At 42.5% G+C, this 12,545-nt stretch overlaps 1 protein-coding gene across 1 annotated transcript in view; it reads right to left on the bottom strand.

Moving 5' to 3' along the window:
* The window catches only part of FAM166A (family with sequence similarity 166 member A), a 52,901-nt gene that overhangs the window by 3,700 nt on the left and 36,656 nt on the right, over nucleotides 1-12,545 (bottom strand). Inside the window, exon 7 of the mRNA XM_043499049.1 lies at nucleotides 3,719-3,813. Within this exon, the coding sequence (XP_043354984.1) occupies nucleotides 3,719-3,813 (95 nt within the window). The remainder of the gene's footprint in view (nucleotides 1-3,718; nucleotides 3,814-12,545) is intronic.

Below are 12,545 nucleotides of genomic sequence, written 5' to 3'. Positions count from 1 at the left end.
GGGCCTGACAACATGTACCCAGAAACGCCCGCGACAATGTTTTTGCCCCATTAGGCATTGGGATCTCAACCCAGAATTCCAATGGGCAGCGGAGACTGTGGGAACTGTGGGATAGCTACCCACAGTGCAATGCTCCGGAAGTCGACGTTAGCCTCGGTACTGTGGAAGCACTCCGCCGAGTTAATGCACTTAGAGCATTTTGTGTGGTGACGCACACAATCGACAATATAAAAACGATTTGTAAAAAACCTACTTCTATAAATTCAATCTAATTTCATAGTGTAGACATATCCTTAGTGAGGAAGATGCAATCCTGTTTGTCAAGGAAGAAGGCAGAACTGAAGGAAGACAGGATACAGTTATCTGTGAGGGGTCTGATTTTCTGCGGAGGTACCACGCTGGGAACAGGGGGATGTGGATGTTGGATGGGAGCCAAGGTTAAGAGTTAGTATATGGACTATGGGAGAGAGGGGCAGAGGAGTCATGGATGGAGAGAGGACATCAACCACAGTCAATACAGATGGGCGAAACATGGGAAGAAAAAAGGAGCTGCAGAGAACATGCACGGTTATGACTGGAGGTTACAGCAGGGGCAGGCAACCTATGGCACGTGTGCCAAAGGGGGCAAGCAAGCTGATTTTCAGTGGCACTCACACTGCCCGGGTCCTGACCATCGGTCCAGGGGGCTCTGCATTTTAATTTAATTTTAAATGAAGCTTCTTAAACATTTTAAAAACCTTATTTACTTTACATACAACAATAGTTCAGTTATAATTATAGACTTATAGAAAGAGACCTTCTAAAAACATTAAAATGTATCACTGGCATGCAAAACCTTAAATTAGAGTGAATGAATGAAGACTCGGCACACCGCTTCTGAAAGGTTGCTGACCCCTGGGTTACAGAATAGGAAGCTAAGAATTATCTGACTGAATCAGACCAGAGCTGCTTCTCATCCAGTCTCCTATCACCATGAGCTGGTTCAGATGATACTGTAAAAAACTCTGCTTCAGCAAGAGAAAAGGAAGGTATAAGGAATGAAATAGAATCATTACAAGAAGACTGCTAGGTACTTTAGCCAGGAGAAGTGGTTAGGATTTCTACTAATGGGCCTGACACAAAACCTGCCAGAGGTTCCAGTGATTCCCTGACATAATGCCTTGCCAGGAGAAGACTATGCCTGTGAATCTACCAGCTTACAGACTGGTTTCAGAGTAGCAGCCATGTTAGTCTGTATTCGCAAAAAGAAAAGGAGTACTTGTGGCACCTTAGAGACTAACAAATTTATTTGAGCGTAAGCTTTCGTGTAGCTCGCAAAAGTTTTTGCTTACAGACTGTTGGCTTGCCTGTGACCTAACTTGCCCTCCTAGAAATGGAACAGCTTACTGAGAACTCCAGTCCAGGGCTGCAAACCCCTCAGCACAAAGCCATTGAGCTCACTAGGTAATGACATGTCAGACACACCAATGCCACCGCAAAAGCAATTCAGTCTCAAGGCCCTTCAGCTATCTGGCCTGTTTGACTCCCAGAAAAACACAGAGTGGCCGAACAATTTCAAAAATGCAAAGACACTGAAACCGGTCAATTTTCTGTAGGGTTAGTTGTGTTGAGGTAAGTGATCAAACAGAAAAGTTTAAAATGAATTGTTTTGTGAAAGGAGACGTGTATGTGGAGCAGCATCTATTGTTATGTAAGTATGTGGGTTTGCCTGATGAATTCAAGGTCACCCTTCATACCCCAATGCAGGCTCAGTGAATGCTAATGAAAAGAGAGCTGCCTGGTGTTTGCTTGTTAGCTGGATGTAAAGTTTAAATAAAGAACACAAGACGAGCTCTCCTAGTGTTAATGTGAAGAACAACATCTGCTTTATGGCTTGATGCAGAAGGGTTTGTATTCCTTCCAAAACGCTTGGGATTTTTAAAATCTTTGTTACTGTAATTCTGGATGATCTCATTAACTATAGAAATGTTCAATTTGCTTCTGAATCCTACTAAACCATTGGCCTTGATATCTTGTGCCTAAGCTCCACAAGCCATTTGTTTGCTCTTTTGACTGCTGCTGCATGTTGCGCACAGGTTTTCACTGAATTGTCTACAGTGATGCACTTGGACATCACTGGGAGGGGAGGGGGATAAGGTGGGATTTAACACAGAAGGCAGAACATTACAGGGTGCTGCTAGCACTACTGTAATAATAATAAGAAGAATTGATATGGAGTGATGTTCATTGGAGAGGATGGAACATCATGAGGTGTAGTGAGAGGGCAAATTTCATAGGAAGCTCGTGTAGGGAGATGGCAGTGCACCATGAAATGCTATATGGGAATATAAATGGCAGTATTGCTAACCTCAAACCTTAAAAATTATGAGTTGGGCCTCCCAAAATCATGAGATTTTTTGGGGAAAAAAGTTATTTGAATTTTCCTTCCAGTTCTGAACACTTAGAGGGCATTTGGGTTTTTCTCTGCAGCTATGAAGGCTAGAGACTTACTTTTTGTTTTGAATGAAAGCTGATAACATAATCACCTGACTCCAGGTGCTAGTGACTTAATAAAATCACAAAACTGACAACAATGAAATGGTCCCTTTTTAATGATGAAGACTAAATCGTTAAATGGCAACCAGAAATCTCTCTCCAATCTCTGGGTAATGTAAGAAAATTATAAGAGTGCAAGTAGAGGGATCAGAGTAGCAGCCGTGTTAGTCTGTATCCGCAAAAAGAAAAGGAGTACTTATGGCACCTTAGAGACTAACAAATTTATTTGAGCATAAGCTTGAGCTGTAGCTCACAAAAGGTTATGCTCAAATAAATTTGTTAGTCTCTAAGGTGCCACAAGTACTCCTTTTCTTCAAGTAGAGGGATAAACCCCAAGGTTAAGGCTTTACAGAGTTCTTTTTCAAGCAAAACTCCCATGAATTCAAGGAAGGTCTACATTCAAAACGCTGCAGATAGAAAGGTTTCTCCCATCAGAGTAGGGACTCCACCCCAGAGAGGCAGTAGCTTGTTGGCAGGAGAAGCCCTCCCATTGACATAGTGCTGTTTATACCATGGGCTAGATCAGTATAACTGCATCACTCGGGGGGAAGGGGAGGGGTTGGATTTTTTTACACTCCTGAGCAACATAGTTATACGAACCTACTTTCCTAGGGTAGACCTAGCCTAAGTGAGTGCTTCGGGCATTGTTACAGAGCCTGGGTCTTATAAGAAGTTGCTGAAGTTGCTCAGTGAAGAAAAGGAAATGATCTAGCAGTATCTTAGTGACATGCTACCTATTACCAGGTATTTATGGTGTACATCTTAGCAGCCGTATAGCATCATTGTAATACTGTGTTGTAGCTGTGTCAGTCCCAGGAATTAAAGAGACAGGTGGGTGATGTAAATATCTTTTATTGGACCAAATTCTCTTGGTGAGAGACAAGTTTTCTATCCCACCAACAGAAGTTGGTCCATTAAAAATTATCCTACTCACCTTGTCTCTCTAATACTGTATCATTGTCACTTTGCTTAGTTGATCAATCAGAAATGAAATGGCTTTTCAGTTCATTCTAATCAGTTACGGCAAATGACGTTCCTTCAGCCTATTACCTAGGAGTGCTTTATCCTGAATATAGAAGAGCCCACATCCAGCTCCTGTTACAGTCAAAGGAAAGATTCTCGATGAGAGATGGGTCAAGGCCAAAATCAGTTTGCTGAAAAAATGCATGTTGCTATAATTTACCTGATTTCTGTCAAATTCATTCATGGCATCTTTAACTCCCTGGAGGTAGTTAACACCCATAATCCAGGTGAAGCGCGGTATGCATCCAGTGTAGCCTTTGGGTGAAGATAAGAGAGCATATTTATTGCTTGAGAACACATCAGTACACAGTGTATGGGGCTCAGCAATATACAAGCAGGTGCATTTGGGAGAATTAGATACATATATTAAAAGTCCTATTTTAGGCAAATTCAGATTTTTTTAAACCTTCTCTAGATTAAATTTTAAAATTAGATATTTCATACCCAGTGGTCATTTTGAAACATGGCTTTTTTCATTATCCCAGAGAAAATCCTGTGAGCTAGATGGCCCTCTTTGTCTCTATATGACCTCCATATAATGGGAACAGAAATACTGTTTCTTCATAACCAATTGCCCTGCGAATGGTATGTCATAGTGGAATACGTAGGCAAGTATAAGAAACATGAAGTCCATCTTTCATTTCTCATGTTCCTCTTCCCTTCCAGCAACTCCTCACTGAGGATCAGAGAAGAAAGAAGATAGAAAGGTGAAAAAGAAGCAAAACAAGGAAAGAATTTAAAAAAAAAAAAGAGAGAGGATCCAGAATCTCCTCCTCCCATAGACAGAGGCTTCCTTTGGAGGCAAGGTAATTCTGCTTCCCAAACCTTCAGCTATTGGAGCCAGGGATGTACCTCATCCACTCAAGACCTATAAGACTGTACTTTCTTTTCTGCCCCCCAACCAGAAGGGATTAAGAGGGATAACTTTCTGGTGCAGTAGCCCCACGTGGCCTCGTAAAGTAGGCACCAACCCTCTGGCTCAGACTTTCCAAGTGCCATGCATCATCATAGGTCTGTAACATCTCAGGGAGGGAGCAGAGAAGGAAATAACCTTTTTGTGTACACTTTGCAACCCTTTTTATGAACAAAGGCCTCATACCCCTGCCTGAGGGGAAGCAACTATCATTCACATGTTTCATGGATTAGGTAACAAAGTCACTCCAGGCACAGCTGAAAATAGAACCTCAAGTCAGATAGACCTAAGCCTCATCCTTGTTGCCATACTGTCTCTCAGAAGGAATGTGCCAAACTGTGTGCTTGTCTATGCTGTATCTAACTGCTTGACCAGTCTCTTCCTAGACCCAGCAATAAAGCCCAGGAATCATGATGCGCAACATTGTACTGCTGTCTTATAGATCACTGTAGATCCCCTTGGCTAAGCACGTGTTATGCCTCCCTTTGTGGCCTAGTCCATATTGAGGATAGCAAGGTAGCACTGATGCTATTTACTCCTATAGCTGAAGTAACATTGCTCTATGATGTGAATCTGAATATGATGGTTTAATCCCTGCTAACATTGGTGGAATGTATATAGATATGAGCCATCTTAAATTATCCTGAGGACTTGGAATGATTGTACTTCATTAAATGGTTTTATTTCCCAGAACACTATATTTAGAATTGAATTTGTTTGTGTTAATATTTGATTTATTGTTCCATTTAATGTAGGTAATCTGAAGAATAGAAACTCTCACTTTAAGAACATGAACATTACAGAATATGCTTGAAAGAGATTTTGCCTGTAGGGTCACTGAGGGGTAGACCTCATAAAACTTGACTTAATAAACTAAAATTTCCAGAAAGCAAGCATTGTTCTCAGGGTGTAACATTAGCACTTATTAGAGGCCTGGATTCTTCAGGGCACTGCTACTCACAGACTTTAAGGCCAGAGGGACCATCGTGATTGTCTAGTCTGACCTCCTGCACGTTGCAGGCCACAGAACCTTGCCCACCAGCTCCTATAATAGACCATAATCTTGGGCTGATTTACTGGAGTCCTCAAATCATGATTTAAAGACTTCAAATTACAGAGAATCCACCATTTTCACTAGTTTAAATCTACAAGTGCCCCATGCTGCAAAGAAAGGCAAAAACCCACACAGTCTCTGCCAATCTGACCCAGAGGGAAAAATTTCTTCCTGACCCTAAATATGGTGATCAGTTAGACTGAGCAGGTGGGCAAGATCCAGCAGCCATACACTTAGGAAAAAGAAAAGGAGTACTTGTGGCACCTTAGAGACTAACAAATTTATTTGAGCATAAGCTTTTGTGAGCTACAGCTCACTTCATCAGATGCATCAGTCTCTAAGGTGCCACAAGTACTCCTTTTCTTTTTGCGAATACAGACTAACACGGCTGCTACTCTGACACTTAGGAAAGAATTCTTTGTAATAACTTAGAGCCCTCCCCATCTAGTGTCCCAACACCAGCTTTTAGAGATATTTGCTACTTGCAGTCGCAGATCAGCTACCTGCCATTGTAGGCAATCTCAGCATACCATCCCCTCCATAAATATGTCAAGCTCAGTCTTGAAGCCCGTTAGGTTTTTTGACCCCATTACTTCCCTTGAGAAGTTGTTCCAGAATTTCACTGTTTGGATGGTTAGAAACCTTTATCTAATTTCAAGCCTGAACTTATTGATGGCCAGTTTATATCCATTTGTCCTTGTGTCAGCACTGGTCCTTAACTTAAATAATTCTTCCCCCTCCCTGATATTTATCCCTCTGATGTATTTATAGAGAGCAATCATATCTCCCCTCAGCCTTCTTTTGGTTAGAAGTCGCCTCTCAAAAGATAGGTGTAGTGGGGCGGTCACCCCACTCTGGCTCAGAAAGGGTTAAAAGGGTTAAAAGCCAGCCCTTGGAGAGGGCTGGGGCTGAGAACCAATCAGGAAAAGGCTGGAAGGCAGCCAATCAGGGCCAGGCTGGACCCTATAAAAGGGTTGCAGGGCCAGAAGGCAGTCAGTCTCCCTTCAGCTTTGGAGAGAGACCTGGTGGCTGGGCTGGGCTGGGCTGGGCTGGGCTGGGCTGGGCTGGGCTGGGCTGGGCTGGGCTGGGCTGGGCTGGGCTGGGCTGGGCTCCATCCTGGTAAGTCCCCAGGCAGAAGGCCTGGCTGTCAGGGCCGGAAGAGGTGTTAGGGCTATGGGGAGGCAGCCAGGGAAGGAAGAGTCAACAAGTCCAATCCCCTAGCTGATGATGAGTGGCCACTTCAGTTTGCCCTTGGGGAAAGGGCTAGATGAAGACTGGCAGTGGGTCACTGAGGTGAGGTGGGTTTAGGGCATTAGGGTTCCCTGGGAAAGGGAGGACCCTGAGTGTGGGGGTACTGCTGTGGGGCAGTACCCAGGAAAAGGGGCACCGTGGGCTGGTGAGGGACGCAGGGCCTGAAGTACAGTGGTGGAGACTGACTAGGAAGTAGGTACCGGTAGGGAGACACTGGCCAGCAGGAGGTGCTCTGAGGCTGGGGTAACCAGCAGGAGGTGCCATGGTGGTGAGTGCATGCCATGTTACAGTAGGTTTTCCATTCCTTGGATCATCCTAGTAGCCCTTCTCTGCACCTGCTCCAGTTTGAATTCATATTTATTAAACATGGGAGACCAGAATTGCATGCACTATGCCAGATGAGGTCTTACCAGTGCCTTTTATAATGGCAATAATCATTTCCCTATCTTTACTGGAAATACCTTGCCTGATGCATTAACCTTTTTCACAGCCACATCACTGGCAGCTCATAGTCATCCTGTGATCGACCAGTACAACCTGGTTTTTCTTCTTTTTTTGTTGCTTCCAACTGATAAGCCCCCATCTTATAGCAAAATTTCTTGGTGTTAGTCCCTAAGAGCATGACCTTACACTATTAAATTTCATCCCATTTCAATTTCTCCAGTTTTCAGGGTCATCCAGATCTTCTTGTATGATATTCTGGTCCTCCCCCATATTGGCAATACCTCCCAACTTTGGGTCATCCACTTATTTTATTAGCATAGTCCTACTCTTTGTGTCAAGATCATTAATAAAATGTTAAATAAGATTGGTCCCAACGCTGACCTCTGAGGAACTCCACTAGAAACCTTCCTCCAGATTGACCGAGGCCGAGCTAACTGGAGCCCTCCCCACATCCTGGCATACTCAGCCCCTGTCCCCGGCATCCAAGCCTGGGCCCGGAGCGGGCTGCCGCTGCCTCCAAACCAGGCTCTCAGGCAGGACCAGCTCCGTCCTGCTCTCTGCCTGGCTGCCAGGACAGCAGCCGAACATGCAGAGGGGGAGACGCAGAGAGAAAAGGACAGAGAGTGCCCCCCCCCGCAGATAACGTGGGTCAGGGATAGCGCTGTGGCCCCAGGCTGGGTGCAGGGTGGGGGATCACTGGGCAGGGGAGACGTGGGGTGGTCACATGCCCCCCCAGTATAAGGAGGCACCAATCATATATGCTGGAGATAGACAAGGATGGGCAGGCTGTGGCCACCAGAGAGAATAGATCCAGAAAGAATTCCACATAGCTCCAAGTTTCAAAACAATACCGGGTCTTCAACTGGGAAACTGTGGAAGACAATTTTAAAGATCCAGCAGGTCCAAGGGAATTGAGAGATGCACGGGACACACCTGTGGATGGTAACTTGGCCCAACCTGTAAGAAAATCAAGGTTGTCCACAAAGAATTCTCCAACCACCCAAGGAAGACAGATGATCCTTCTGGGGTTTCAATACTCAGAAGAATCAAAATAATATTCTACAAGGGACAGGTGGACAACAGGACAATGTGCTGCATTCCCAGGGCTAGGCACAAGATATCACACTAAGATTTGATAGGCTTTTGAAGTCGATGGGAAAAGATCCACTGGTGATGGTTCAAAGTAGCACTAATGACATTACATCACATCATATCTCACAGATAGTAGATGATTTCAGGAAATTTTGAAGAGTGGATGTCTAAGCCATCTTCTCTTTAGATCCTTTCTGTCCCATGAGTAAACGACAGAATGCGGAAGATTCTGAAAGTGAACTACTGGTAAGTGGTGTAGGGTGGACCATTTTGGTTTTGTGGAAAATTGGCCCATATTCTATGAAGAGAAGGGGCTGTATAGTTTGGATGGTTTCCACTTCAGTAGAAGGGTAATCCATTGCCTCAGAGATAGGCTGGCTAGAGTAGTCAGGTGTGTGTTACACTAATAACAAAAGGGAAACGTAAAAAGAGGGAAGATATAAGCATTCAGCAGCACAAAATCAAGACATTGAGAACAAAATTAATCAAGGAACCAAAGGATATAAAGAGAAGAAATTTGTAATGGCCTATAGACCAATTCTAGGAGCCTGGGTAACAAACAAGAGGCACTGGAATTCCTAATTTATAAGCATAAATTTGATCTACTTAGTTTTACTAAACCCTGATGGGATGATTCACATTACTGGAATGTTAAAATCAATAGTTATAACCTATTTTGGAAAGATCAAGTGGGCAAAAGGGGAGGGAGGGTGGCACTCTTCAAAAGTGGCATTACCTGTTTCTGAGTCATGAATAACTTGGAAGAAAATTATCTTGACTATTTATGGATTATATCCTAACAGATAAAGCACAAGACGGGTATTAGCTGGTGTCTGCTACAGACCACCTAATCACACTAGGGAACAGGATGACTGGCTCCTTATACACCTTTTTATAATGTGCAAGAAAAAAAGTTTAAAACAATTACGAGCCAAATCAGCTGAGAGGAAGAATTTAATCAGAAAAATGTGAATGATAATTAGGAATTGTTTAAGAAGACTTTGCTAGATGCCCAAAAAGCCACTATCCCACAATTGAGGAAGAAGGTTGTGCTGGTTAAAAAACTCCTGGTTTAGAGAGGATATGAAGGCAGCTATAAAAATATATATAGCAAGTGGAAGAAAGAGGAATCTGATGGTAATAAATATAAATCAGAAGCCATGAATTGTAGAAAATTGATAAAGGAAACAAAGGGACAGAAGAAGAAATCGATGGCCAACAGTGTTAAAGAAATTAAGGAGTTTTTTAAAGTCTATTAGGAACAAAAAGAATCCTGAAAATGATATTGGTCCATTACTAGTTGGAAATGGTAGAATTATAAATAATAATGCAGAAAAGGCAGACGTGTTCAAATAAATATTTCTGTTCTATATTTGAGAAAAAATAGCACATGATGTAACCATATCATATGATAACATTGTTTCCATTCAAATAGTATCCGAGGAGGATGTTAAACAGAAGCTACTAAAGTTAGACATTTTAAAAACAGCAGGTCTGGATAACATACATCCAAGAGTTTAAAAAAAGCTGGCTCAGGAGCTTGTTAGTCTGTTAATGTTGATTTTCAAGATGCATGAGATGACACAGGTAATTGTAGGTCTGCTAGTCTGACATTGATCCCAGGCAAGATAATGGAGTGGATGATATAGGACTTGGTCAATAAAAAGAGTTAAAGGCAGGTAATATAATAAAAGCAACTCATCACAGGTTTATGAAAATAGATCCTGTCAGACTAACTCAATATCTTTTTTTGATGAGATGACAAGTTTGGATGATAAAGGTAATAGTGTTGATGTAACATACTTGGACTTCTGTAAGTCATTTGACTTGATACAGCATGACATTTTGATTACAAAATTAGAATATAAAATTGACATGGCACACATTAAATGGATTAAAAACTGGCTAACTGATAGATCTAAAAATGTAATTGTAAATGAGGAATCATCATCAGAAAGGTGTGTTTTTAATGGGGTCCTGAAAGGATCAGATTTTGGCCCTATGCTATTTTACATTGTTATCAATGACCTAGAAGAAACCATAAATTCCTCACTGATAAAGTTTGCAGATGACACAAAAATTGGGTGACTGGTAAATAATGAAGAGGACAGGTCACTGATTCAGTGTGATCTTGATAGCTAGGTGATCTGGGTGCAAGCCAACAATGTGTATTTTGTTTTAATATGGCTAAATGTAAGGTCATACATCTAGGAACAAAGAAATTAGGGATGGGGAACCCTGTCCTGGAAATCAGTGACTCTGAAAAAGATTTGGGGATGGGGGTGGATAAACAACGGAACATGAGCTTCTAAGATAACACGGTGGCCAAAAGGGCTAATGAAATACTTGGATGCATAAACAGGGGAATCTCAAGTAGGAGTAGAGATATTATTTTACATCTTATTTGGCACTGGTGCAACCACTGCTGGAATCCTGTGTCCTGTTCTAGTGTCCACAATTCAAGAAAGATGTTGACAAAATTACAGAGCATTCAGAGAAGAGCCATGAGAATGATTAAAGGATTAGAAAACAGTCCTTATAGTGACATACTCAAAAAGCTCAATCTATTTAGTGAAACAAAGAGAAGGTTAAGGGATGACTGAGTCACAGTTTGCAACTACCTAGATGGGGAACAAAAATTTGACAATGGGCTCTTCGATCTAGCAGCGGAAGGTATAACACAATCCAATGTCTGGAAATTGAAGCTAGATAAAAATGCACACCTTATTTCCAGTCTAAATTTAAGTGAGAGTAATTAATCATTGGAACAATTTACCAAGCATTGTGGTGGATTCTCCATCACTGACCATTTCAAAATTGAGATAGGATGTTTTTCTAAAAGCACTGCTCTAGGAATTACTGTGGGGCAGGTCTCTGGCCTGTGCTATACAGGAGATCAGGCTAAGTGATCATAATGGTCCCTTCTGGCCTTGGAATCTATGAATCCAATCAGCAATAGACACTCTGCACCTTGCAAAGAATCACAATCTTCCTCAGGTCGATGAGGATTATATCATCAGAAATTTACATCACCCATTATATACGTCTCAAAATGAGAACCCTGAAACACTGGCTGGCAAGGACCTGATAACCATGTGCAGGCAGCATGTATCAAAAGTTTCCCATTCCAAAGAAGATGCTACTGTCTCCAAATTGTTGGTTTTATCCTCAGAACATCCTCAAAAGTGTAGCTCCATCTATAAAAATTACCACAGACACAGCCAGCATAGTCTGGAATCAGAGTAGCAGCCGTGTTAGTCTGTATTCGCAAAAAGAAAAGGAGTACTTGTGGCACCTTAGAGACTAACAAATTTATTAGAGCATAAGCTTTCGTGAGCTACAGCTCACTTCATCGGATGCATTTGGTGGAAAAAACAGAGGAGAGATTTATATACACACACAGAGAACATGAAACAATGGGTTTATCATACACACTGTAAGGAGAGTGATCACTTAAGATAAGCCATCACCAACAGCAGGGGGGGGAAGGAGGAAAACCTTTCATGGTGACAAGCAGGTAGGCTAATTCCAGCAGTTAACAAGAATATCAGAGGAACAGTGGGGGGTGGGGTGGGAGGGAGAAATACCATGGGGAAATAGTTTTACTTTGTGTAATGACTCATCCATTCCCAGTCTCTATTCAAGCCTAAGTTAATTGTATCCAGTTTGCAAATTAATTCCAATTCAGCAGTCTCTCGTTGGAGTCTGTTTTTGAAGCTTTTTTGTTGAAGTATAGCCACTCTTAGGTCTGTGATCGAGTGACCAGAGAGATTGAAGTGTTCTCCAACTGGTTTTTGAATGTTATAATTCTTGACGTCTGATTTGTGTCCATTCATTCTTTTACGTAGAGACTGTCCAGTTTGGCCAATGTACATGGCAGAGGGGCATTGCTGGCACATGATGGCATATATCACATTGGTAGATGCGCAGGTGAACGAGCCTCTGATAGTGTGGCTGATGTGATTAGGCCCTATGATGGTATCCCCTGAATAGATATGTGGACAGAGTTGGCAACGGGCTTTGTTGCAAGGATAGGTTCCTGGGTTAGTGGTTCTGTTGTGTGGTGTGTGGTTGCTGGTGAGTATTTGCTTCAGATTGGGGGGCTGTCTGTAAGCAAGGACTGGTCTGTCTCCCAAGATCTGAGAGAGCGATGGCTCGTCCTTCAGGATAGGTTGTAGATCCTTGATGATGCGTTGGAGGGGTTTTAGTTGGGGGCTGAAGGTGATGGCTAGT

This window comes from Dermochelys coriacea, chromosome 16 (assembly GCF_009764565.3).
Source record: "Dermochelys coriacea isolate rDerCor1 chromosome 16, rDerCor1.pri.v4, whole genome shotgun sequence".
NCBI classification, from domain to species: domain Eukaryota; kingdom Metazoa; phylum Chordata; order Testudines; family Dermochelyidae; genus Dermochelys; species Dermochelys coriacea.
Note: the sequence above shows the minus strand (reverse complement) of the source record. Positions and strands in the feature narration are given on the sequence as shown.